A 24425-nucleotide genomic window follows, 5' to 3' on the forward strand; every position below is an offset into this window, starting at 1 on the left:
CAGAGATTTGCCTTTTCAGTTCCTCCTTCTGGCTGTGAGCTGCTAAAACAGAGGCAAACACTGTCACTCAACTGGTGTCTTTATTTATCTTTCTTGGCCGTTTCCCATGGGGAACTGTTAAAGGGAGAAGCAAGAAGGCTGAGCAGGAAGCGAATGGTTTGGTCTTCCTCCATCCAGTGGAGGAAGAGACTGAGGAGGCTCTAGAGTGCACAAGGAAGCATGTGGGCTGAGAGGCACCGTGCAGTGATGTCAGACGACCGGAGTCCTTGCATCAGGAAATGCAGCACGGTGGGAAATAGAAAAGCTTGAGGGAAATGAAGGAAGCGTGCACAGAGCAAACTGCTAATGTAGTGCAAACACAAGGACAGCCGGAAGTGAGAAACCAGGGGTCTCCAACTTCCACCTGGACGCACCTGCATCCTGCTGCCCTGTGCCGGCTGTTGGGCCACCAGTGCCCTCCTAAGACAGTCTCTGTTGACTCTGACAGTGCTGTGAGCCACAGAAGATCAGAGATGAGAAGAACCTCAAGTGTGGAGCACCAGGGCAGCCCAAAAAGAGGGCTGCATTGAGAACATCCAAGCATCCCCGAGGGGGCGGGGGAGGAGGAGGAGGAGGAGGAGAAGCACCTGGGAGGGGTACAATCAGCACCTTTCTTTGGGCAAGCCACATTCTTAAATCTTCAGTCACCAGGTGAGGGGGAAGGCTGATTAACTACAGAGCTGAAGGCAGGGCCCCTCCACATCCTTCCCCAGTATTCTGGGCCTGGTGTGCAGTGTTGATTGCAGGGCCTGTGGGAACAGGGCCAGCTCAGCAGCCCAGCCAGTCTGATTTGATGCTTCCAAACTTCACACTCTTCAGACTTTGGTTCTCCAGCTTCAGGTAATATGCACCTTTGAAGAAGTAGCTGTGACCTGAGAGAGACAAGGAAGAGAGACGGGACCTATGCTGACGTGACATGGCACAATGGGACGTCTCTGGGAATGGTCACCTCTGCCTGGCATAGGCGAGAAGCTTTTCAACCTGGGAAGAGCTTCTGGGCTGGAGGAAGAGGAATGGCTGGGAAGCTGGGTCTTGTAGTCATTGACTGCTCATCTCTGAGCCAGGGATCAGGACCCAACGTCTTAGAGAAGTGGTTCTCAAGGGTCACAGCCCCTTTGGGTTCATATACAAGCTATCCTGTATGTCAGATATTTATATTACGATTCATAACAGTAGCAAAACTACAATTATGAAGTTGCAACAAAATTAATTTTATGGTTGGGGGTCAGCACAACATGAGGAACTGTGTTAAAGTAACGCATGAGGAAGGTCGAGAACCGCTGTCTAAGGCTTGTTAGGAGACTAAGTTAGTAATACTTACTACTGGCGACTTCCTGCGCACAAGCACCAAGCCAAGCACTCTCACACATCAGGGGATAGGAAGTAGGAGGCCCCCAGGCCTATCAGGTTTATTAGGTTCATACAAATGTTTGCTTCATTTTGTCTTTAATTCTGAATGACTTGCCAAGGTATAAACACATCTGGCAATGTCACATGCATGTGCAGATGTCTGGCCTCTCTCTAAGTCTTCTAAAATGTCTAAAAACCAAGAGGCTCTACCCTTGCATGTTTGCAATCATCAGACTCTGAGAAGCAACCCTTCCCTGCCAACACACACGCTCACACACTCAGACCCCTACACCCACACACACTCAGGCACACACACAAACAAGCATACTCACACATTCAGCCCCCCACTCAGATCCACTTAGCCACCACAGACACACACACACAAATTCTCTCTCACACACACATACACAGCCCCCCACACTCATACACACACACACTTAGACCCACACACTTATACGTATGTGCATACTCACACATACACTCATGCACACTTACATGTGCGCAAACATTCTCACACATACACACACACACACTCACATATGCATAATTTATTTTCTGTCGTTTCCCCTCCTGGCCTCTAGAGGCTTTAGAGCCTGTGAATTCCTTCAAACACACATGATCCCGTTTACCCCATTTACAACCCTAGCTCACAGTATGGACCTGGGAGATATTTGTTGAAGGTAACCCTTAATGGAGCACCTGATTAGACACTGCTTTCCTTCTGCGCGTGTGAGACCTCAGCATGGGAGCTTACATGAGCTTTGCAATGGTATGACCACACACACACACACATGTGCATGCACACACACATGCACCACATTAAAAAAAATAAAACTTTTGTGAATCTGAACTAACACCTCCTCTAAAAAGCCAAACTGACTTCATTTCCAGCACCCCAGGGAGTCACAGAAACCTCCCCAAGAATATGGTTTTCAAATCCCAAATGGTATCCTGTGCTGACACGGCAAAGAAGCAAGCCGCTGAGTGGGAGATCACTGCCACGGAGTGACAGAACATGACAAAGTCTGCCTTGTCTCGAGTAGAGCCGTGCTTCTGACAGGAGATGGTCACAAGGCCTCCTGAGAAACCCAATACAGCCTGGCTCAACCCCCAGAATGAATCCAGGGCACCAGGCCATGTTCCTGGTCCCTGGAGGTCTCCCAGGCCTCCTCTGCTGTGGCTCCAGGCTCTGCAGCTGTGAAGGGCCTTTCTAGGTCTTACAGCCTGGAGTTTGGCTGGGGCGGCAAGGGTCAAGAGTCTGGCTGCCTTCCCAGCACTGAGCTAAAGGGATTGCTTTGTTTTCCAGGACTGTATGGCTGCCCTGAGGAGTGTGTACAAAGGAGGAGCTGCTTCCTGGCTGGGGGCAGGCAATCCTAGAATGCCAACAGAGGCCTGGGTAGCTCACCACCGCCTTGCAGGTCCACGACCGCATCCAGGTTATCGGGGATGGCGTTCCAGGAATCTGCGATGAGCTTAGGGAAACCAGGATCCATTTTCTTCTTCACCTCATTGTATCTAGGGAAAGAGACAGGGAGAAGCAAATGGCCTCTCTGAAGGCCAGTCCCCACTGCCCACTCTCACCCCCCCCGTCCTGGAGAGAAGGATCTAAGGGATGGCACAGAGAGTCTGGAGAAAAGACTTGGCTTTTCAGAGAGGAAGCAGGCAGCAGTGTGGGGGTCTAAACCTGACTCTGAATCCCACACTACTAGCTCCTGATTGCATGGCTTGAGACAATCCCTAAAAGCAAGTGTCATTGCCACCAAGAAACACACATTTGTGTCTCTCCCATGTTTGGTATTCAGCAGGGATTTGGGAATTGAGTGTTCCCTTACCAACTTTTTTTTTTTTTAATTTCTTTTTAGATTGATTTAATGTGTTTAGGTGTTTTGCTTGCACATATGTCTACATATGATGTGCATGAGTGCCCTCAAAAGCCAGAAGAGGGAGTCAGATGCCTAGAACTAGAGTTATAGATAGACAGTTATGAGCCGTGTGTGTGTGTGTGTGTGTGTGTACTGGGAATTGAACCCAGGACTTCTGGAAGAGCGCACAGTGCTGCTGACTGCTGAGCCATCTCTCCAGCCCCTCCCTTACAACCTTTGATTCCCGGCTGCAGTCCAAGGACCAATGGAGCAGACCCATAATTCTTTCACTGTGTGGTTTGAACAAATTGCTGCTTTTTCATCTATCGAGCAGAGATGACCAGCCATGTCTGGGAGTGAACCGAGGCTCAGAGAGGGAGGTTACAAAGCAATGTGGTGGGTGTGAGCTCAGGGCCATGAGTCACTCAGTCACAGGCAGACTACTGCATGCCACCCCAGTCCCTTCTGGGGCTTGTCTTTAATCCAGGTAAATACCTTGAGCATTATGAAGTCTTTCTCCTTGGCTGTTGTTTTAAGTTTCTTGGAGAAACATTTGAATGGCTGTCCTTTTTATTCCTTTGATTTCCCTCCCTCTGCCCCTCAACCTACTCATTTCATTATACAGATCCAACACTACATAAGCTAATGTGCTCCAACTGTGTGCCTGTGGATATCTCAGTAACAAGATCAAGCCTCACCTTTGGGCAGAAAGTTTATAACCAGATCACTTTGGATCCCATCCTGGTGATGGACAAGCTTTCTTTGCTCTGCACAGCATCTTGGTTGGCTCTCCTTTTCCCCTGGTGGCAGCTGTACCACCCCCACCTGGGGTTCCACCATAGACTACCCTAGGCTATTTTTATAGGGGTTTCGCTTTCAACTCATCACCCAAGACCTGTCAGTAACACCTTCAAAACCACAGCTTCATCTGAAGACAATTTCTTAAGAAGGCTGTTTCTTCATGGCCCAGGTTACCAAAACCAAGTCCCCTACCTTAAAATTCCCATGACCCCATCTGACCACTACCGAGCTCACCGCAAATCCCTGGAATTAAAGTGATACAGAATATGTGTCCCAAGCCCCAAGGACTTCTCTTAGCACAAGCAGAGGGCAGGAATCAACCCCACAGTATAAGTGAAGCCCAGAGACACCAAACAACTTGCTTCCTGAAAGTTCTTTTCATCCAGGAGAGGTGTCACCTCCTCCCTGTCCCTCTAGCCTCATGATCTGGGCAGCTGATCTACAGATGTAGAAGGTGCAACACTGAGTGTCAGAAGCGACATTTGAGTCCCAGGTTTTCCATGTGTCCTTGGACTACTTCAGCCTTGGTATCCCTGGTCCAGAAAGTGGAGCTGATAACAATGTATACATTAAATGAAAAATCCAGATGATATGCATAGCCTCCACCCAGAGCAAGGCACAGGTCGGAAGGAGTCACCAATGTGAGATGCAAATGAATTTAAGTTGTGCACAGCACATAAAGGACACTGAACATGTATTTGTGGTCTTGGTGAGAACTTTGAAAGGCAGTGGCTGGGGGCTTCCTGGCATGCTGGGGACAGACAGCAGCTCACCCTGGTCACTCCAGACACTCTCTTTTTTCCTGCAGTCATGGCCCAAGAAAGTGTCTCAAACTATTGTGCTGTTTTTTTTCTGGGAGGGACCTGTCTCCCTTGAATGCACAGTCCAGAAGCTAGGACCAACTCTATCCACTCTAGCCTTTATGCAAGGTTCACGGAACTTCCTCAGCAGAGGACAGTATTTGTTCTGGCATCTAGAGTTGGAGGAAGGCCTTGTCAAGGAAGAGGATTAGAAGAAATCAGCAAGGCATTTCAGGGCCTGTGAGTCTATGCATGCGTGCACACTCCTGCTCATATGGGACATGCCTGTTCTTGCATGTGTACACACAGAGGGTGTGTAGTAGGAAGACGGTGAGAATGCTCCCCGCGCACCACAGGGGAATCACCTGGGCTTTAGGAGTCTGAGATTCCTGAATCATGTGTCTGTGACTTCTCTAGCTCACCACAGGCAGAGTTAAAGATTTAGAGTGCCCATGAATTCAAGAGCCTGAGATGCCATTCGCAGTACGTGGTTGTGCTGGGGAGTGTTCCGGAGCCCATGGGCTAAAGGCCTGCTCAGTGGTTTCCTGACAGACTGTTTTTCTTCTCGAGGCTTGAGATACCAATCAGCTTAGGTTGTTAAGTATCTCAGCAGTGCCTTCAGAATTCCACCCTGCCACGGGCAGCCGGGGGACATAAGCTGAATCAGGGCAGTTTCGGGTGAGGTGAGGGGCAGAGAAGGAGGAGGAGACTGAGGCCTCCGAGGGAAGCAGGAATGTTTGTTCAGGGACAGCAGACAAGGTCTGAGAGTTCCATCAGTGGTTCCTGGATATGGCCTGGCTGCCTTCACAGCCACAGAAGCTGGGAGGGAAAGGGGAAGGAGACACCCACAAAGCTTTTGTTTGCCTACCCTTTTCCTCATTGATCAAATGACCCAGAGGGCACAGTGAAGGGGGTACAGGGGAGAAAGAGGAGAAGCAGATTTAAACATAGCTCCAGGCCAGAGCTATGCTTACACTTAAGTGAGTTGACCAAGTCATTTAGCTTCTTGGGGCCTAAACTTCCCAATGGGTAAATTGTGAAGGATGATAAGCATAATCCTGTGTTTGAGCTACGACCAGGGATGCTGTTTTCTGGCCCATCATTTAGACCTTTGCTTCTCAGTGCTAGAGCCTTCTCGCCAGAGGAGCTGAACCAACTCCTTCTAAACTACTCCCCTGCCAGTTTTCACCACTGGCCAGGCCAATAGGCATGAGGGAGGGCGCCTGCTTCAGACATAGCAGAGAGTGCCTGCTGCTGACATGGGGGAGGGTGCCTGCTGCAGACATGGGGGAGGGTGCCTGTGAGACCCCAGGGCCTAGTTTGGATCTTGTCTTCCTCATTTCCCTCTGCTGCCTTGCCTATACCTTCCCTCCCTGGGTCTCCACTGTATCAGGAAGAGTACAGAGGTTAAGACCACTGGCTATTCTTCAGGTTGCTCCGAGTTCAATTCCCAGCAACCACATGATTGCTCCTACCCATCTGAAATGAGATCTGGTGCCCTCTTCTGGAAGGCATGCAGAATACTGTATACATAATAAATTAAAAAAAAAAAATAAGAGTAGGACATTCCAGGGCCAAGAGGCTCAAAGCCGGGTTGTCACTCCATGGCCATGGAACCTGAAGTTGGTTATTTAACCTCTTGAAACACTGTTTTTTTTCATGTGAAAAGTGGGAAAAACAGTGATTCCTATTTCATTGGGCCTTGCAATAGCAACTGGCTTACAATAGCAACAGTATCAGCTACTACCTGCATGTGTATCACCAACTCTACTCTGAGTTGCTGTAACATGAAGTCTAGACGAGGTATCTTCAGGCCCAATCAGAGGCGACTGAGAAAGGAAAGGGGGATTCTGGCCAGAACAGCCCTAACAGTGTCATAAGGAGGGTGCATTGTGTGGTGAGGGCTGGCTGCCAGGCAGGCTAAAGACCAGGGAGCGGGTGTCTACCCACACTTGTGTCTATCAAGCCACAGTCTTGCCCCATGAAACTAGCCATGCCGCCATCCTACCTGGGGCCCCCTTACCTCCAGAACTTGTCTCCAGCGAAGATGTATGTCTTCTTGTTCTTACTCCAGTTAAAGGCAGCGTCTACTCTCTGGACATCAGGGGGCAGGCCCAGGCTGGTCAGTGGCTTGGGATACCCTCGCTCCAGAGTGCTTGCAGAATAGACCCAGTACTCATTCCCTGAGGGAAGGGGCAGAAGGTGGGTCAGTGGCTGTGGAGAAATGCCTCAGGCCCATCTTGCCCTCCGCCATCATCTCTCTGGCAGAGGAGCCTACTGAGTCTTTCTCAACAGGGAATGGCCTCCTGCTCGTCTTAGCTCTGTTTCTAGAAGCAGGCCTCACCACACAGTTACGTTTTGTTTCACTTCATTTTTGAGACAAGAGCTCATATAACCCAGGCTGGCTTTGAACTCCTGATCCTCCTGAGTTCTGGGATTACACAGAGGCAGGCTGTCCCACATCTGATGGATACAGTGCTGAGAACGGAACTTCTAGGCTAGATGAGCACTCTACTAACTGAACTACATCCCCGCTCCTGCACACAGTTTATGCCGGTTACAGCTGGTTACAAAAGGCGCAGTGAAAGGAGACTAGCAGACCACAGACGTGTCACGTCTGCCACACGAAGCCCCTCTATCTGACATGTATAAAGTGCCCTGGGAGTCAAAGCTAGCCTGGCCAGGACCCGGGATCACCAAAGACGGAGGTGGAAACTGTCCATATATGGGACAGCCCGTGTCCCAAACTTAGCTGCACCACACTCTGTCTCTCTCTCACACTTTCTCTTTCTCTCTCATTTTTTCTCTGTCTCTCTCATTTTCTCTCTCTATCTCTCTCTCATTTTCTCTCTCTGTCTCTGTCTCTCTCTCATTTTCTCTCTCTGTCTCTCTCTCTCTCACACACACACACACATACACACACATGCATGCACATACACATACCACCACACTAAAGGTCTAACTAAAGCAGCTACCAGCCAAGACTGTCTAGCAAGAGAATGATGTTAGGGAAACATCACTGAAAGAAGACTGTTTCCTTTAGGAAAGGAACTAGGAGATCGACAAAGAACCCAGATGAAAGGAAATGTCCCTGCTGCAGGCGAGGCTAGTTGATGCTGGGTGTCCAGACCACACTCCCAGAAAAATCCCATGTGTGTTGGCTAGCTTCCCCCTTTTGTCAACGGGACACAAGCTAGAGTTGTCTGAGAAGGGGAACTCTCAGGAGAGAAAAGCGCCTCCATAAAATCAGCCTGCTGGCAAGCCCTTGAAACAGTTTTCTTAATTAGTGATTGATGTAGCAGGTCCCAGCCCACTGTGGGTGGTGCTACTTCTGAGTGGGTGGTCCTGGAGTCTATAAGAAAGCAGGCACAGGCGGAGCAAATACAATGGGGAGCAAGCCAGTGTTTGTCCATGGTTTCTGGTTCAGTTCCTGCCTTGAGTTCCCGCCCTGACTTGCCTTCACACTACACTACATCTGTAAGCCGAAATAAACCCTTTCCTACCCAAGTTACTTTTGAACATGGTGTTTTATCACAGCAATAGAAACCCAACTAAGACCCCGTGCTTTGGGAAATCACATTGAGACGGATCTTTAGAGGAGATGGGGCGCCTGGAGGAGTGGATCCAGTTAAACGGGAACTGAGGGCCAGCAAGACCCTCCCACACACCTGCGAAGAACACAGCTTTCTCTTCCTGCGGGGCCTCGTACACAGCATCGATCTTTTCTGGGAGCTCAGGCCAGAACGTGGCCACTAGCAAGGGCCCCGAGGGCTTGTCGCGTGGTGTCACTGTCCGCCAAATAAACCTGGGGACGGGAATGGGACACAAGAAGTCACACCTTCCATCACTCTAAAGTTCTAACCGCAAAGTCCAATCAGAAACATGGTAGGGCAGTGGAAGGTGGCAAGATCTAGAGAAGGTTAGAGGGGGACACTGGGGAATAGGAGGAGATAGCTCTGCAAAATGCCACCCTCCTTCTTGCCCCCACCCCTCCAGGATGCCTCCCCAGACTGTGCTTACTGTGCTTCCTTACTCAGGGTCTCTCCGAAACACCAGTGCTGAGTGCCTGGAGCACGTGCTGTTTATATATCAATCCTACTTGGTTAGAAGCCAACTGAGTGAGGCAGGGGCTGAAGGCGCTTCAAAGCATTTTCTGAACTTCAATGGAATGAAGCTGGGTGTCTTGGCAAACTAAGAGCTATGTTTACTAAGGGTATACAAAAAGCCAAGCACTTGTACGAATGAGCCTTGGAAAATGTAAGCCTCAGAACCGCCTAACGTGTGTGAGCTTGATGAGCTATCTGCCCAGCATCCAGCATCTCTCTCTACCATCCTTCCTCTTAGCTCCACACTTCTACCCCTCCTTCAGCACCACGAGTCCCTGCTGCCCATGACCTCGTCCCCATCCTAGGGATGAGTCCCAGGTGTCTCTAAACTTTAGACACTGTAACATGACTTAGCACTACATGACCAAAACAAGAGCTATCTTCAGCTGCAATGTGGCCTTAGTGGCAGGTTGGATACGGGTGAGCCACTGCCTCTCAGACTGTGATCCTCAGACCAGTGGGCCGAGCATCACCTGGGCATGTGTCAGAAATGCAAATTTCTGGGCCTGACCTGAGATCTGTAGATCAGACTTCTCTGGCTTATGATTGAGACTCTTTGAACAAGCCTTCCAGATGATTCTGTTTGCCAAAGTTGGTTAGCTTAACATTCCTTGCCATGTGTCTTATATCAATCAGCATGACAAGATTGAGCAGACAGACCAGTATCTCACCTTCAGACATCTCTCTCTCCCTCACACCTCACCCCACACTTTGGCTGGACGTGGGAAGCCTGTGTTCCTAACTGCCCCTGGCAGTCATAGGGGCCATGTAAAAGTGTCAATGGACAAAGGCAAGTCACTGTCCCTCCTCTGCCCTTTAAAACAAACAGCCTTACCCCTGGACACTATACCATGAAGGAGCAATTTTTCTTCCACTTTTTAATTTGGGGCAGGAGAAGGTGGCATCTCTGTTACTTGAAGGAGCACATACAGATAGATGAAGGACAGATAGATAGATGAATAAACAAACTCTTTGATGAGATACTAGACAGTTCCTGCTATTACCCAGAGATCTAGGGCATTAGGGTGACTCTCAGCTGTTTGTCATGACCATAGCCTTGAAGAATGAAGGAAATAATTTCTCTCCACCTATGATCACTTGCTTTCTATACAGGCAGCAATTTGGCCACTTAAGATCAATAGCACTCAGGGAGAAAGCAGATGGAAGACTGGCTAATCCCCCTACATTTTTCTCTCTAACCTAGTTTAGAATCATGCCTGGATGTGCCGTAATACATAACAACACACTCCATCTTTTACGGCTGGGCTGGGGTGAACTGGATGCCCAGTTTAGCCATATTCTTTGATTTCATTGGTAAGAGATTCTCAGATGTGATGTGCATCAAATCTTTCTATATCCACGAATGGTTTGATTTGGCCTCTTGACACCCTGTCATCTGCCACAAGTATCTGCTAACTGCAGGAGAATGAGTGACTTGTGGAATGTACCTGACTGCTACAATAGCCTAGACGCCTGATAGTCCCAGAATTCGAGAGAGCCACCTATGTGTAAGCCACCAAGATCTGCAGGTAGTGAGGCACACAGCAGAAACCGCTTACTGCAGGTCATTCTGTGAGGTCCCAGGGGTCCTCAGCAAACAGTGGGAACACAAGAAAGACAAAAACAGCCTGACTTACCGGTCCTTGAAGAAGAAGATCTCACCACGGATTTGGGCAATGCCATCAAAGACAATGTCCTGTTTGCAGATCTCGGGAGTGACAGGTCCCAGTGTAGGGGTGGGGCCAGTACCAGTGTCAGTATCGGCATCAGGGGAGGGCCCTGGGGGATGGGGTGACACCTGAACTTAGACTCTCCCCAGCAACAGACTTCTCATCACCAGGTTAGACCCCAATACTTCTCACTTAACCCATAAAGGCAGAAGGAAGAGACATCTCCCCCAGGAGCACCTGCCTGTAGACCGGGGAGTTAAGAGAAGCCTGAATCTTGTGTGGTCTCTTACTGTAAGAACAGGAAAGTCTGGGTCCCCTCAGGGCTGTGGCACTTTCTTAAGGGCTCACTTTCCTCCTCATGAGCAGCCACATCTGAGGAAAGTCAGTCTAGAGAGGACCGCAATGCCACCCCTTACCGTCTGGATCTCCAGTTCTTTCCCAATGTCCATAGGCTTCTCCACTCAGGTTCTACCTTCACTATTTTGCGTGATCCAGGAACTACGAGGGCTATCTATCAATTACATGATTAATTTCTCTTTTTAGACAATGGACTGACTTTTTAACCTCTAGCCTCTCCGAAAGCACAAACAATAAGCAATCACTGGCTACAGGAACCAACTGTTATGCTTCTATTACAAATTAAAATATCAACATCTTACAAAGATTGGCAACGTTCGTTCCCATGCCATCATTCTCATTCTGTGCCAGAAAAATCCTGCCCCATAGTCAGCTGACTCTTCTAGATCCCGAACCCTACCTGGTCACTGAAACCTAGTCTTGCCTTGGGTTACACACCTAGCTAATAGAGAGCCCTAGAAATGATGAGCCAATAGGGTCACAAAAGACTCATTTAGAAAGGACAGGGCTGTGTGAGTGGCCCTTTGAAGCATTACTCCGAAGTCCAAGGACCAGGCACCATTCATGCCCTCTGACCATTCTGGCTAGATGAGATCTGGTATTTTCCACTTCTGTGGCCTCCCACCCAGGCTGTGGGATGAGTGTAGACACCTCCACCCGCAGAGGCCGTGCAGCCGAGGCTTACCATAGAGCTCCTGGATCCCCTTGATGTCGTCCTGGGATAAGCGGAAGTTCTTGGTGTAGGTGTAGATAGGAGCCATCAGAGCTCCGGGGTCCTGTGAGTGCTCCAGCCCCATTGCATGGCCGAACTCATGGGCTGCCACGAGGAACAGACTATATCCTGATGCCAGGGCAGGGACAAGGGGCAGAATTTGAGACAGAGCGATGAGACTGGCATCAAGACTTGCCTCATGCCGGGCGGCGGTGGCGCACACCTTTAATCCCAGCACTTGGGAGGCAGAGACAGGCGGATCTCTGTGAGTTCGAGACCAGCCTGGTCTACAAGAGCTAGTTCCAGGACAGGCTCCAAAGCCACAGAGAAACCCTGTCTCAAAAAACCAAAAAAAAAAAAAAAAAAAAAAAAGACTTGCCTCATATGAAGGAAACTTTGAGGGACATCTCCGGGGTGGGCCTAAAGTTCTGCAAGTGGGGTACTGATTTCTTCCTTGTCCTGAGAGCCCTGTTGCTTTTGAGTGGGTCAGCCAACATCCGCTTGCTTTTTCCCGGTGATGGCTGCTTGTGGTATGAGGGAGAGAGACAGGAGCATCTGCTCCAAGGCTCATCTGTTAAAAATCATACTTCCTGGCTCTTTGTGAGAGTGGAGGTCAAAGCTGCTGCTCAGGATCTAAAACAGTGAGAACCATCGGAATAGTCTGGCCTGAGGGCTTTACCATTTCTGCCCGGGGAAGGGAGTGCAAACCACTTCCCTGGGAGTGTGACTTGATGATATTGCAGTATCTCCAGTCCCATAAGGAAACTGAAAACATATCCGTGCCTGTATGTGATGCTCAGGCTTGGCCACAGAGAGCAGACGATTCATGTACCACACCCTGTTATCCCACGGGATAACAACAACAAAAAAAATACACCCAAATTCTGTTCCTGGTTATCTAGGACATGTCATCTTATTTACAGATGTCATTAAAACGGAAGGCAGAGCCAAGAGTGGTGTTCTAGGTCTATAATCCCAGTGCTTGATACGCTGAAGTAGGAGGATCATGAACTTGAGATCAACGTGGGCCACGTAGTGAAACCCTGCCTCAAATAACGAATAAGTCAAAGCACTACCACATTGCAGTGGAGAGGCTCTTAACCCAGTGTGGCTCATGACCTCATAAGAAGAGAGACGAAGAGACAGACGCAGAGATGGGCATGTAATGACATAAGCGGACGATAAAGTGATACAGGCTCAGAGGGAACACTTTGGTTTTAAACGTCCAGCCTCCAGAATCAGGAAGGAGTTGGTGGATGCTGTTTTAAGCCACCAATACGTTATGCTTTGTACATGACAGCCTGAGGGGCCACAGGCTCTCCACAGGAATGGAGATCCCACCTTTGGCAGAAGTTGCACAGAGCGGGGATGTCAGCATCTCTCCTAGTATAGGATTTGGGGCAAGAAAAACGCCCAAGAAAAGCTCATTTGTCCAGTTGCGCCATTCACCAAGGACAACAGTAACAGGACTGTACTGGTTAGCATTTACCGTCCATGAGACACAGCTGAGAATCATAGTTCAAAACTCTCAGTTGAGTAGTCGCCTTTATCAGGTTGTTCTCCGGGCATGTTTAGGAGGAACTGTATTATGGTTAGTTGATGAAAGAGAACACAGCCTCTATGGGCAGCTCCAGTCCCTGGGCAGGTGACCTGGTCTATAAAAAGTTAGCTAAACATGAGCCTGTGAGCCAGACAGTGAAGTAGCAAGTGGTGTTCTTCATGGTTCCTGCCTTCGGGTTCTTACCTTAACTTCTGTACTGCCCTGGATAGATTGCAACCTGGAAGTGTAAGCCTGCCTGTGACCATTTCCTTCCGAAGTGTTTATTCACAACAACAAAAATCAAATGAGGACAGAGGATCACTTAATTCTGGCAGGTCCTAGATTTGCCTGAACATTTTCAGTTACCTGAAAACTGAAACCCTGAGCCTTTGGGCCCTGAAAGCTAGGCCCGAAGCACCCTGCTTATAGTCCTGACGACAGTAAGGTCATTGGCTGTCTCCTGCTCATGACAGTCCTGCATGGAAGGGTGGCTGGAGCGGAAGACAAGAGTGGAAATAGCAGGGCTGAGAGCCACCCAGGATCAGTTCCTAGGAAGGGGGTCTCATTTTGAAAGCTGTGGGAGTGTCTGACTGAATTGGCTGGACCTTAGCAAGAAACCTGTCTTCACTAGGGCTCAGCTGAGTCTCTACTCAGGTGGGGAGATCTGAAGGCCCAATGGGGGTCTCTTGTGGTAGTCTGAAAGAAAATGGCCCTCAAATAGCGTAGCTCTAGTAGGAGGTATGGCCTTGTTGCAGGAGGTGTGTCACTGTGACAGTGGGCTTTGAGGTCTCTTTTGCTCAGGCTTCCCTCAGTGTGACAGTCAGTCGACTTCCTGTTGCCTAAAAGATGTAGCACTCTCAGCTCCAGCACCATGTCTGCTTTCATGATCTTAATGGACTGAACCTCTAACTATAAGCGAGCCACCCCAATTAAATGTTTTCTTTATAAGAGTTGCCGTAGGCATGGTGTCTCTTCACAGCAACAGAAACCCTAACTGAGGTACTTGTCAAGAGACAACATCTGTGCTGAAAGTCGTCTGATCCTTAGAATGTTCTAGCTCAGGTGTGGAGGAGTGCAGTGCCTCATACCTTGGTCGGGACAGAAGCCCCACTTCCGGTCATCATCATAGGTAGCCGTGGTGGCACACCATATCTTCCCATCATTGCGACCGGCGCTGGTGCAGCTCTCATATTTGTTGCCCAGGAAGGTGAAGGGGAAGACGCATGGGGCACCTTCCGAATTTCCACCCACAGTAGACATAGCTGTGGGATAAGGGACACAGGTTAAGGGGCAGCAGAGGATGTGAGGTCACTGCTAGGCAACAATGACAAGATGCTGACATTAACATCAACTCCCTGGGTACCGATCCATCCTGCTCACCCCGCCAACAACCCTGGCATGGTAGAGACCCCGTAGTAACATCTCCATATCATAGATGGGAAAAACTGAGATTTAAAGAACTTAAGAAACTTGCTGAGCAGGTAATGCTAGAAATTAAGTATCAGAAGCCGGGTGGTGGTGGCACACGGGAGTACTTTAATCCTGGCCTCTGTGAGTTCGAGGCCAGGCTGGACTACAAGCGCTAGTTCCAGGACAAGCTCCAAAGCCACAGAGAAACCCTGTCTTGAAAAAAAAAAAAAAAAAGAAGAAGAAATTAAGTATCAGAGCCAAGGTTTAAACACAGGTAGCCATGGTTCAGAGTCCAGAGCTGGACCCCTGTAGATAGGAGCAGAGAGGCCAAACATCCAAAGGACTGAGCAAGCTGATGGTCTCAACACTCTAGAAGGTCTCAATGGTCCTAGAAGATGAGTCTTTAGGCTCAATCTTAGAGACCAATCGCTGAGTTTGCTTCAAGAAGCAGGCTCAGTAAACATAGGTTGCAGAAAGAGAGAAGTGAGAAAGGATGAATAACAGACTGAGAGGAGATAAAGCCAAGAGAAGGTGAGAGGCAAAATTCAAGGGCAGAAGATGGGAGAGGAATACAGTGTGTGTCAGAGCTGGAAAACAAGGGGTACAGGCCAGCGAGCAGGGTGCAAGGTGGCTGGCCAGAAGTCAAAGCACAACCGCACCAGCTGACTTCCATACTCATGTGGTACCGGCAGCTCGTCTCTGGAAAGGATGCTGTGGGTGGACAAATGGGTATTCCATGGTAAAACGCTTGTCTCTGAGGGGCAGAGAGAGGCAGTGATACCCACCGGTCTCTGGGCAGAATCCATACTTCTTATCTCGGTCATAGTCCTCAGTGGTTCCACACCAACGGTAGCCGTCTGTGCGGCCCTCAGTGGTACAGCTGTTGTAAGAAGTGCCCTGGAAGCGGAATGGGAACTTGCAGGGCTGACCATCTCCATTGCCACCCATGGTAAACAAGGCTGGGGAGCAGAAGAGAGGGAGAAGATGCCATTGAGAGAGAGATCGGCCTGGGCAGAGCTGGCTAGTCACCCACTTGCCGGCTCATACAAGTCAAATTGTTGCCGTGTTAAAATATCAACTGCAAACAATCTCTAGGCACTGGAGAGATGGCTCTGAGGTTAAGAGCAATGGCTGCTCTTCCAGAGGACCCAAGTTTTGTCCCAGCACCCAGGTCAGGCAGTTCACAACCATCTGTGACTCCAACTCCAGGGAATTTGATGCCTCTAAGCTCGGAGGACACCTACACTCTTGTGTACACACACACACACACACGTGCACACACACACACCTACATGTAATTTAAAATGATAAAAAAATAAATCTAAAAAGCCAGTTTCTACTCATTGGTGACGATGTGCTCAGCTGAGAAAGCTCCCATCCGTTCTGGACAGCTCTATTGCTGCTGTGGTCCCTGCATTAGTGCAAGGAGAAGGAGGCAGAGGCAGCTGGGGTCCAAGCCTCCCACGCCAATGACCCCAGGTAGGGCCAGGACTGGAGAATAGGGAGGGATGGGATCAAGGTCAGTCTGTCTGTCTTGGGCCCTCCCTCCCTCCACTCGAGTTACAAAATGGTGTCTCTGGAATTGCCAACAAGCAAAACCACAAGTGCGTAACAAGGACCATCTGTGTGCAGCCGTGCCAGAGGTGACCTCACCAGGCCTGTTAACTCTACCACAGGTTGAATGGAGTCCAACTCCAGGCCTCCCATTGCAAACCTCTCTATCTGTGTTGTTCTGCTCATCCCCAACTAAGACACCATTCCCTGATGAAGCAGCAAGTGTGGAACCCAGGGAAGAGGCAAAGTGAATCCCAGAGACCCTGGTGATTCTGAGTGGGGAAGGGCTACGTGATAACTCGGATCCCACCAGTTCTGCTCCTGCCACCCAGAAGCCCATCTCCTCTGGGATCAACCCTCCTCCCGAAGAGAAGGTCAGGGAGCAGACACTGAGTCAGCCATCAGGAGGGGCTGAGTAATCAGAATTGTTGCCCCAGACCCAAGCACGTGTGCACTATGCGTACTTGCACCTGGCTATGGACCAAAGGAATGGCTGGTGTCCGACACAGAGGGAACCTTTCCAAGCTCATGAAAGGCTGTTTCCCTATCCATCCACGAAGACTGTTCTAAGAGAATGGCTGACTCAGGAGTTTCTGTCTTTCTTTTTTCACATCCTACTGGGAAATGCAAGGCACAGACTTTCAAAATCTCTGATTTACTAACAGTCAATAGCTTGAGTCTTAGTACAAAGTTCATAAACAGGCTGCGGGTAGAGGCCAGTGTTGGAGGAGAGCATGCCGAGCATGTGTGAGGCCATGGGTTGGATCTTCCAGACAAAGAAAGAAGGAAAAGAAAGATGTCAACAGGAAAACAACCAGAAACTCTTTGTTTCTTTCCTTCTGTCTGGATGGTTGGTAATAGTGTCGCATTGTGAGAGGGACAGGGAGAGCCACAAGCATATACAATTATATACAATTATAGTCGCTCCTCACCCCAAACAGACTGTCCTCAGTCTGTCATCCGGGAAAGTCTTTATGGGCCGGGAAATAAGCTGCTACTTAGAAGTATGTTTGTATTTTCTCCCGCTTCTCCAACATTTTCTGGACTTCTGATCTCTCCAGCCATCAAGCGAGATGGCCTGGCCAAGTATGAAGTCATGCATATTCTTTAAAAGATTTATGATTAGAAAGCGTGTCCAGGATGTTTTCAAAGTTGATTGAGTGTGTATATCAATACCCTTCCCTTTCCACACTTTTACCTCAAGCGATGGTAGACGGGGAAAAGAATATTTTGAGTTTGAATGAGCACTTGAGCATGTACACACACACACACACACACACACACACGCACGCACACATGCACGAGCGCGCGCACACACATGCACACACAAATTTGGAGTGGAGCTGGAGGCCTTTGTCATGACACAAGGATAGAAGGCAGAGTCCGATGTCGTAGCTGTCACCACTTACACTGACTCTCGCTGGTACTGTGGGACCAGTATGGGGAGGAGGGCTAATATTCTCAGACTGGAGTCCCTATCAACCAAGAACCAGCTTGGACTGAGCCCTGTTCCCTTGCCGTTGTCAAGCTTCTTTTCATCTCTGTGCCTCAACTCTCTTCTCCAGTCCTCCTGCCCTCAAGCCCCAGCTCTTGCTGGAAGTGTAAAGTGGCCCCAGAAACAACCATAGGGCATTTTAATGCATCTAAGGTCATTCTTACGTATGTTAGAAAAAAATTGTATGCCCTAATTCATGATTTCACAAATAGTACTGAGAAACTTAAAAACCTGAAATGACTTAAATAAATATGAAGTAAGTAACATTTGAGTCACAACAGACCACACACATGGTGGCGATCCCATGTGACAGTGGTCCCATAAAGTCAGACTGGCTGGTAACTCTGTACCCGTCTCAGCTTGCTTAAGGATGCTGTGTTCCCATGGTGATGATGGACCTGGACAGCTGTGCATTTTCTAGAACTTGTGCCTGACATTAAGCAATATATGCTATAACCGTAGAGGAGGGACCCAAAAATGGCTGACCTCAGGATAAGGGATGAAGGTTAACCAGTTGTAGAATGTGGAAGGGGAAGGCATGACAGGAACACACATAGGCTGGGGGCTTGGGTAGGATGAGGGTTGAGGCCAGGGCAGACGCTCACCTTCATGGGGGCAGAAACCGTACTTGCCATCCTTCTCAAAGTTGTAGGTGGTGGAGCACCAGAGGAAGCCATCGCTGCGGCCAGTGTCTGTGCAGCTGTTGTATTCCCGGCCATTAAACAAGAAGGGGAACTTGCAGTACTCGCCGTCAGCGTTCCCATACTTGACCCGGACCACTGTAGGGGACACAGAGCAGGACACCTACCTCTCCAGGGCCTCCATCAGACACCAGGCTGTGGGCTCACCCTGGAGGCTGCTTCCCCTCCCCCATCTCATCGTCCTCACCCCATCACAGCAGATGAAGGACTTAAGGTTGGTTTTGCTTGCTAGGGGACCGGGAAGCATACCAGTGGAGGTCATCTTACCTTGCCCTTCCCCCAGAGTCCACAGCTCATCATCATCAAAGTGAGAGTCTCCCCCAACACCAGTGCCGGGGGCGAAGGCATGCGCCAGGAGTCCATCCTTGCCATCAAACGGGTATCCATCTCCATGCTCTGAAACCCACACTGGTTGTTAGCTTTTAACGTTCCCACACCCCAACAACTTGGTCCTTAAGACCAGCTACACCCTCATCTGTGTTTGGAATGCCTCGCTCCGCCGAGCACCTATCCCCTACCCTTTTCCCATTGGGGTTCTCGAGGATAGGTATTGCAGGGAGTTGATGGGAAGGCTCTGGCTAGGTTGCTACCATGCGGTGGACCCACCGCTCTCAAGTCCACAGGGTGCCCTCATCTGTACCGCTGACCTTTGCTTCCATCGCTATCAACAGCACTGGGTTCACCCATGTGCCTCCAGTGCCATGAGAGCGTGCCAACCACATATCCTCCTGACACCCGTGCCTCCGAACAGCACCGTCTTCCTCATCATGCCTTACTCTCATGGCAGACTGTCATCACTACCCTCAGGCCCACGGTGACAGCATGCTCACCTTACTCCCAAGTCTACGCTCTTCTTCCCCCCCACCCTCCACCTTCGTTGCTTTACCACCTTGTACCTACATCAGCAACCTTCATATTTATGCTGCAGCCAGTTCATACCAACAGCTTAGATGATGGTTTGACCCAAGATTCTATTCCACCTTCTCCCATATTGCTATTGTGAGAAGTGAATCAAAAAGCCTTTTGTATTACTTTAAATCCAAGTCGTCATTTAGGGGCTGTCATTTAGAGGGTGCGGTAGGTTTTCGCTGCATGAAGGGTCGGTTCACTGTGGGGCAGCCTCTGTTCTCATAGTCATGGCTCTCCAGTGTTGGGCCGTGTTCTGACACTTCCAACTAACTCACGTCCAGTGTCTGCACCTTATTAGTAAGCTGCCCTCAGGATCCCCGCATGCCTCAGATGTCTACACGGCCCTGCTGCAACACCCTCCAGTCCCCCTCTGCCTACCCCAGCGGCCAAAGTTGATCATGATGTCAGCTTCCCCATCGTGGATGCGAGTGAAGCGCAGTGGAGTCACGTCACTCCATACTTGTAAGGCCCGAGCAAAGGCATCATCCACAGTCTCGGGATCCAGGTCGGGTGTGTAACCAATGATCCTAGAAAGGGTAGAAATGTATACGAGTGTGCATATGTCCATTTGTACAACTGTCTACGTGCACAGTGTGTGTGTGCAATGTCCTTGCACATATGTGTTGAGCAAAGCTAAGTACATCCTCCTATAGTTATTGATCTTTCCAGAATCCCTGACCTCCTCAGATCTCACTCTGTCTGGGACAAGGACACCAGGAACACAAACAGTACAATACTGGACAAAAGGCAGAGCTCTCCCCGTAGATAAATGCCAGCCACACAGAGTGGAGCTCTTAGCTCTATTAGCAACACATCATAACAAAACTATAATATTAAAGGGCTTGAGAGATGCCTCAGAGGTTAAGAGCACTGGCTGTTCTTCCGGAGGTCCCGAGTTCAATTCCCAGCAACCACATGGTGTCTCACATCCATCTATAATGAGATCTGGTGCCCTCTTCTGGTATGTAGGTATACATGCAGGCAGAACACGATACACATTATAAATCTTTTTTAAAAAACTATAATATTTAAACCACAATTATCAGCTGCTTATCAAGCTTCCTCTACCTACTCCAATGGTCCAAATGATAATAACAATCACCAACACTTATTAGACGCTTGCTCTGTAACAAACTTTGTGGAAGCCCTTGATTTACATGTAATCTAATTTAGGTTCCCAATCACCCCCTTAGGAAAGGGATTTCTTAGTCTTGTTTCATAACCAAGGATACCAACTCAAAGTGTAGGAGAACAAGACCAGCACCCCGTGGTTAGTGAGTATGAGACCCAAGTCTAGGTCTGTCTGGCTCCACTCACCAAACACTCTGTATGTCCCTGAATGCCCAGATCTCAGTAATGACATTTTGTAGGATCCCTGAATTAGAAAGACGAGTCCCAAAGAGACTCACATCCCTCAGGCTGCTGGCTCCGCATCCCCAGCCCCTCCTTGGCACCTGTATGTGATCTGGTTCTTGTCCCACTTGGGCTTTCGGGGAAAGAAGTTGTAGTTGGCCACATCCGGGTTGCCGCAGCGTGGCTTCCGCATGGTCTCGATGGTGTTCTGGTCCAGGTCACCTGTCTGGGGCAGCCCAAAGAACTTCTGCATCTTCTTGAGGGTGTCCTTCAGCACAAAGAGGTTGCAACTCTCCTTGGGGCAGCCATAGAAAGTATTCAAGTATTGCTGGAAGAGACAGGTGGGCTCAAAGTCAGGAACCACATTGGGATGGCAAAGCACACAGCCCCAACAACTCCCCAAATACCCCCTACTTGGGACAGGATGGAATTAAGGAGTTCAAGGACACTGAGTGAAGTCTTAGGCTCCCAAAGAAGTTCTGTCACCCACCAACTGGGTGGTGCATCTATAAATGGAATAGCTACCACCTTTTATTTCCCTTAATTTATTAGATGTTAATTTATGTGCCACTCAGCATACATAAGACAGCTTAAGGGACGTGCTGAAGCTGAAACCACTCACAGATAGCAGATCTGGATTTGACTCCAAGAAGTCATGCTCCAGAGCCAATGCTTGAACTCTGATATTCCAGCCTCTATCTTACTGAACCTCCCGACAGACCTGGGCATACGTTGTCTTCCTTCTTTTTTCATTCACTCTCTCTCTCTCTCCCCTCCCTCCCTCTTTCTTCCTTCGTTCATTCGTTCCTTCCTTCCTTCCTTCCTTCCTTCCTTCCTTCCTTCCTTCCTTCCTTCCTTATAAAGAAATTCAGGAATTGTGTGCATGGGATCTGGTAGCAGACCTGAGTTTCAAACCTTCCATCTGTGATCTCTAAACAGAGAATGGTCTTCTTCTTCAGAGGGTCTGCCTCAGACTATCAGCCAGCAATGATAAATGCCTACCTACCACGTGCCACTCCTTGGGCTACTGCTGGGGCAAACTGACCATCGGGACCTGCACTTCAAACCCAGTGCTAGAATGTGGGCGGATCACCAAGAAATGCAAGATTAAATAAGTGGGAAGGGCTGGTTGGAACAGTGAAAAGAACCAGAAGTGATCCGGACTGGGTCTCACCTCCTCGGTAGCAGTACCAAAGAGGGAAAGGAGGGCACGGCAGACAGTAGAGGTGAGAATGGTGGTGTAACAGCAATAAGGCCTGGTATTGACTAGTGCTTCCCAGGTGCCAAACACTCTTCTAAGAACCTAAGAGCACCTCCCCATTCATCACAAAGATGGGTGCCTTTCTGACCCTCTGACTCCAAAGAAATGGCCACTGCAGAAGTTCTGATCAATCTTCAGAGCTCAGTGCACTCCCTGAGAGGAAGCAGGGAGCAGAGGAAGCTCAAAATCCCCTCTGTTCTTTTTCTTTTTTGTCTAGGATCTTTTCACTGTAAAGCCCAAGCTAAAGTTGAACCCAGGACCCTCCAGTCCCAGTTTCCCCAGGCTGGCTTCATGGGTGTGCACCACAGGGCTTACCCCCCCCCCAACCCACACACACACATTTATTAAGTTTTCTTCACTAGCACTTGCCTCTAGGTCACAAGGGCTTCTTTAGGCTACAGAAGGCATGGAGACCCAGGTAACTGCTCCTAAGTTGCACTTTTAGTCAACAAACAAATCACTTTAGAACCTTGGGGAGGGGGGGAGTAGCCCTCTAAATATTTTAAGATCTCCCAACCCATCTATCCAGAGAGGATGGAGACTCTAAAGGGAGGGCTGTGGAAAGAGAGTTGGTGTCTCATACAGCAGGGACATCCAAAGGCTATCCAAGAGCATGTGATTCCTAGTTCTGGGTAGACTGGGGAGGAGGCTGGCTGGAAGATTCCTACAATGGTTGAATAATGGCAACAAAGGTGCAGATGTCCTGAGACCTGACATCTAAGCCAATTCAAGGCCCATGGATGGCTAGAGGTGCCTACTCCTGGCTGGGTATTGCCTGGCAGCTGTCTTCCAGTCTGGTTTATGCAAAGCTGCTACCCAGGAGCCCCAGAGCCAGGCGCACGCTCACACAACAACATCTGAGCCGCAGCTCGGATCCTGGCCAAGAAGGAGGTACTGCTGGCCGCTGGCCGACCCCAGCCCAGCTCAGTCCGCCCCCGCCCCACGCGCCTTGGCCCTCTGCGCCTGCTCCTCACGCCCGCCCACCAGCCTTGTATCCTCTGACCTCAGAGAAAAGTTCAAAGAAACTCAGCTCAGACCCTCCTGGTCAACTTCTGCCTTAAACCAAGGCATCAAAATGCACCTTAGGCTTCCCTCCAGTCTCTTTGATTTGCCAAATGGGCCCCTCCAGAGTCTCACCAAAGGCCTGTCTCCAGATGTGTGCCAAAGTTTTCCAGAAGTTAGCCAAGCCTTGCTTTGGCTATCTTTCTATGCGCAAAGGCTTATACAAATTAAATATGCCAAAGCACACTCCTGATTTTCAATAGATTCCCCCTTAAACTGAGTGTACTAAAGGCCTGCCAAGATACTTGCCAAGGGCTCTCTTGCCAGTTCTCCTGATGCATCCAAAAGACACTTATAAAGCCCACCTCGGACCAAATCCCCTAGGTACGCAGACAAAGTCTCTGTTATTCACAAAAACAATCCTTTCCAGATGTTTCCCAAGGCAATCATCCCGCTCCTTTGCTCCTTCCTGGTCCCTGCGATGTACCTTGAACTTCCCCAAGTTACTTATCAGCAGCCTCATCTTACCCAAACCCTCTCCCCATCGTTTACAAAGACCCTAGCAGAAGATGTTTTACCAAAGCCCCTCCCGACTCGGTAGGCCAGTAGGAAGCCAGAGGAAAGTTGGCCTCCGGTTCCAAAGTTTGTCTAAACTTTGCTGGATGAAGGAAGCCAGCGTAGCAACTTACCACTGCCAACTCTTTGTCTGTTTTGGGGGCGACATCGCCAGGGAACTTGATGATGGGCGAAGGCGCAGCGATGGCTCGGCCCAGCAGGCAGCCCAGGACGCAGAGAACCCGCAGAGGGCCGGTGAGCGCTCCCCACGCCATTCCTGCCTCCATCGTTGCGCTCCCGGGCTCTGCGTGTCACCCTGAGGTTGCTGGCTGTGTACTGGGGTCCGCCCGGCTGGAGCCTGCTCCACACGGCGCCGTTCCGAGATCCCGTGGCTAAATTGCCTTGGCTTTGCAGGGCTCAGGGGTTCATAACAGGGTTCCGCGTCCCAACTAGCCCGGTTACCTCGGGTGCCTGGTGGTGGTCGTGGCAATCCCTTTGTGTATTTAAAGCCCTGGATGAACACACAGCAGCCTCCAGCCACGCTGGGGGGAAGTCTGGATGCAGCGGAAACAAGGGGCGGGCAGACGCCAGATGTGGCCGGCTGGGCTGAAAGAGTGCTGGCAGCACCCAACCGGGTGGGGAGGGTAGGGGAGTGAGGCGGGCGAGAGGGGTGGCGCAGTCCGACCCGCCCCTCTCTTCCCCATTCCCATTCCCTCTTCCTATCTCTTCTTGCATTTCCCATCCCCCTTCAGCCTCCAGCTACCTCCAGCCTTGCTCCGTAGCTGGGCTCCTTATCACCGCTGCACCTACAGGCTCCCATCCAGGAGCACAGCTAAAAACCCTGGCGTTAAATAACTGGTGCTGTAGAGGCTCTTGATATTTAGAGATTGGATGGCGGCCTTGGCTTTGGAGGGATGCTGGGATCAGTAGACTGAGCTCCATGGGACA

The 24425-nt window shown here is 49.8% G+C and overlaps 1 protein-coding gene across 1 annotated transcript; it reads right to left on the reverse strand.

Moving 5' to 3' along the window:
• Positions 1–68: 68 nt before the first annotated feature.
• On the reverse strand, positions 69–24075 carry Mmp2 (matrix metallopeptidase 2). The gene is made up of 13 exons (XM_057753563.1): positions 23612–24075; positions 20761–20987; positions 19685–19833; positions 18665–18793; positions 18302–18475; positions 15433–15606; positions 14326–14499; positions 11671–11826; positions 10596–10737; positions 8521–8657; positions 6876–7035; positions 2795–2904; positions 69–911 (listed from the first exon to the last, which is right to left on the reverse strand). The coding sequence occupies exons 1-13, from the start codon at positions 23762–23764 to the stop codon at positions 808–810; spliced, it is 1989 nt and encodes a 662-aa protein (XP_057609546.1). The 5' UTR covers positions 23765–24075; the 3' UTR covers positions 69–807.
• Between the last annotated feature and the right edge of the window lie 350 nt (positions 24076–24425).

The sequence above is a fragment of the Chionomys nivalis genome, chromosome 21, assembly GCF_950005125.1.
Source record: "Chionomys nivalis chromosome 21, mChiNiv1.1, whole genome shotgun sequence".
Classification (NCBI taxonomy): domain Eukaryota; kingdom Metazoa; phylum Chordata; class Mammalia; order Rodentia; family Cricetidae; genus Chionomys; species Chionomys nivalis.

Excerpts from the sequence above, each read along its gene's own strand:
- Mmp2 (XM_057753563.1), bottom strand. The coding sequence starts at position 23,764 with ATGGAGGCAGGAATGGCGTGGGGAGCGCTCACCGGCCCTCTGCGGGTT. Across the intron at positions 18,794-19,684 it reads GATCAACTTTGGCCGCTGGG|AGCATGGAGATGGATACCCG; the intron begins GTAGGCAGAGGG and ends TGTGGGTTTCAG. Across the intron at positions 912-2,794 it reads CGTGGACCTGCAAGGCGGTG|GTCACAGCTACTTCTTCAAA; the intron begins GTGAGCTACCCA and ends TGTCTCTCTCAG.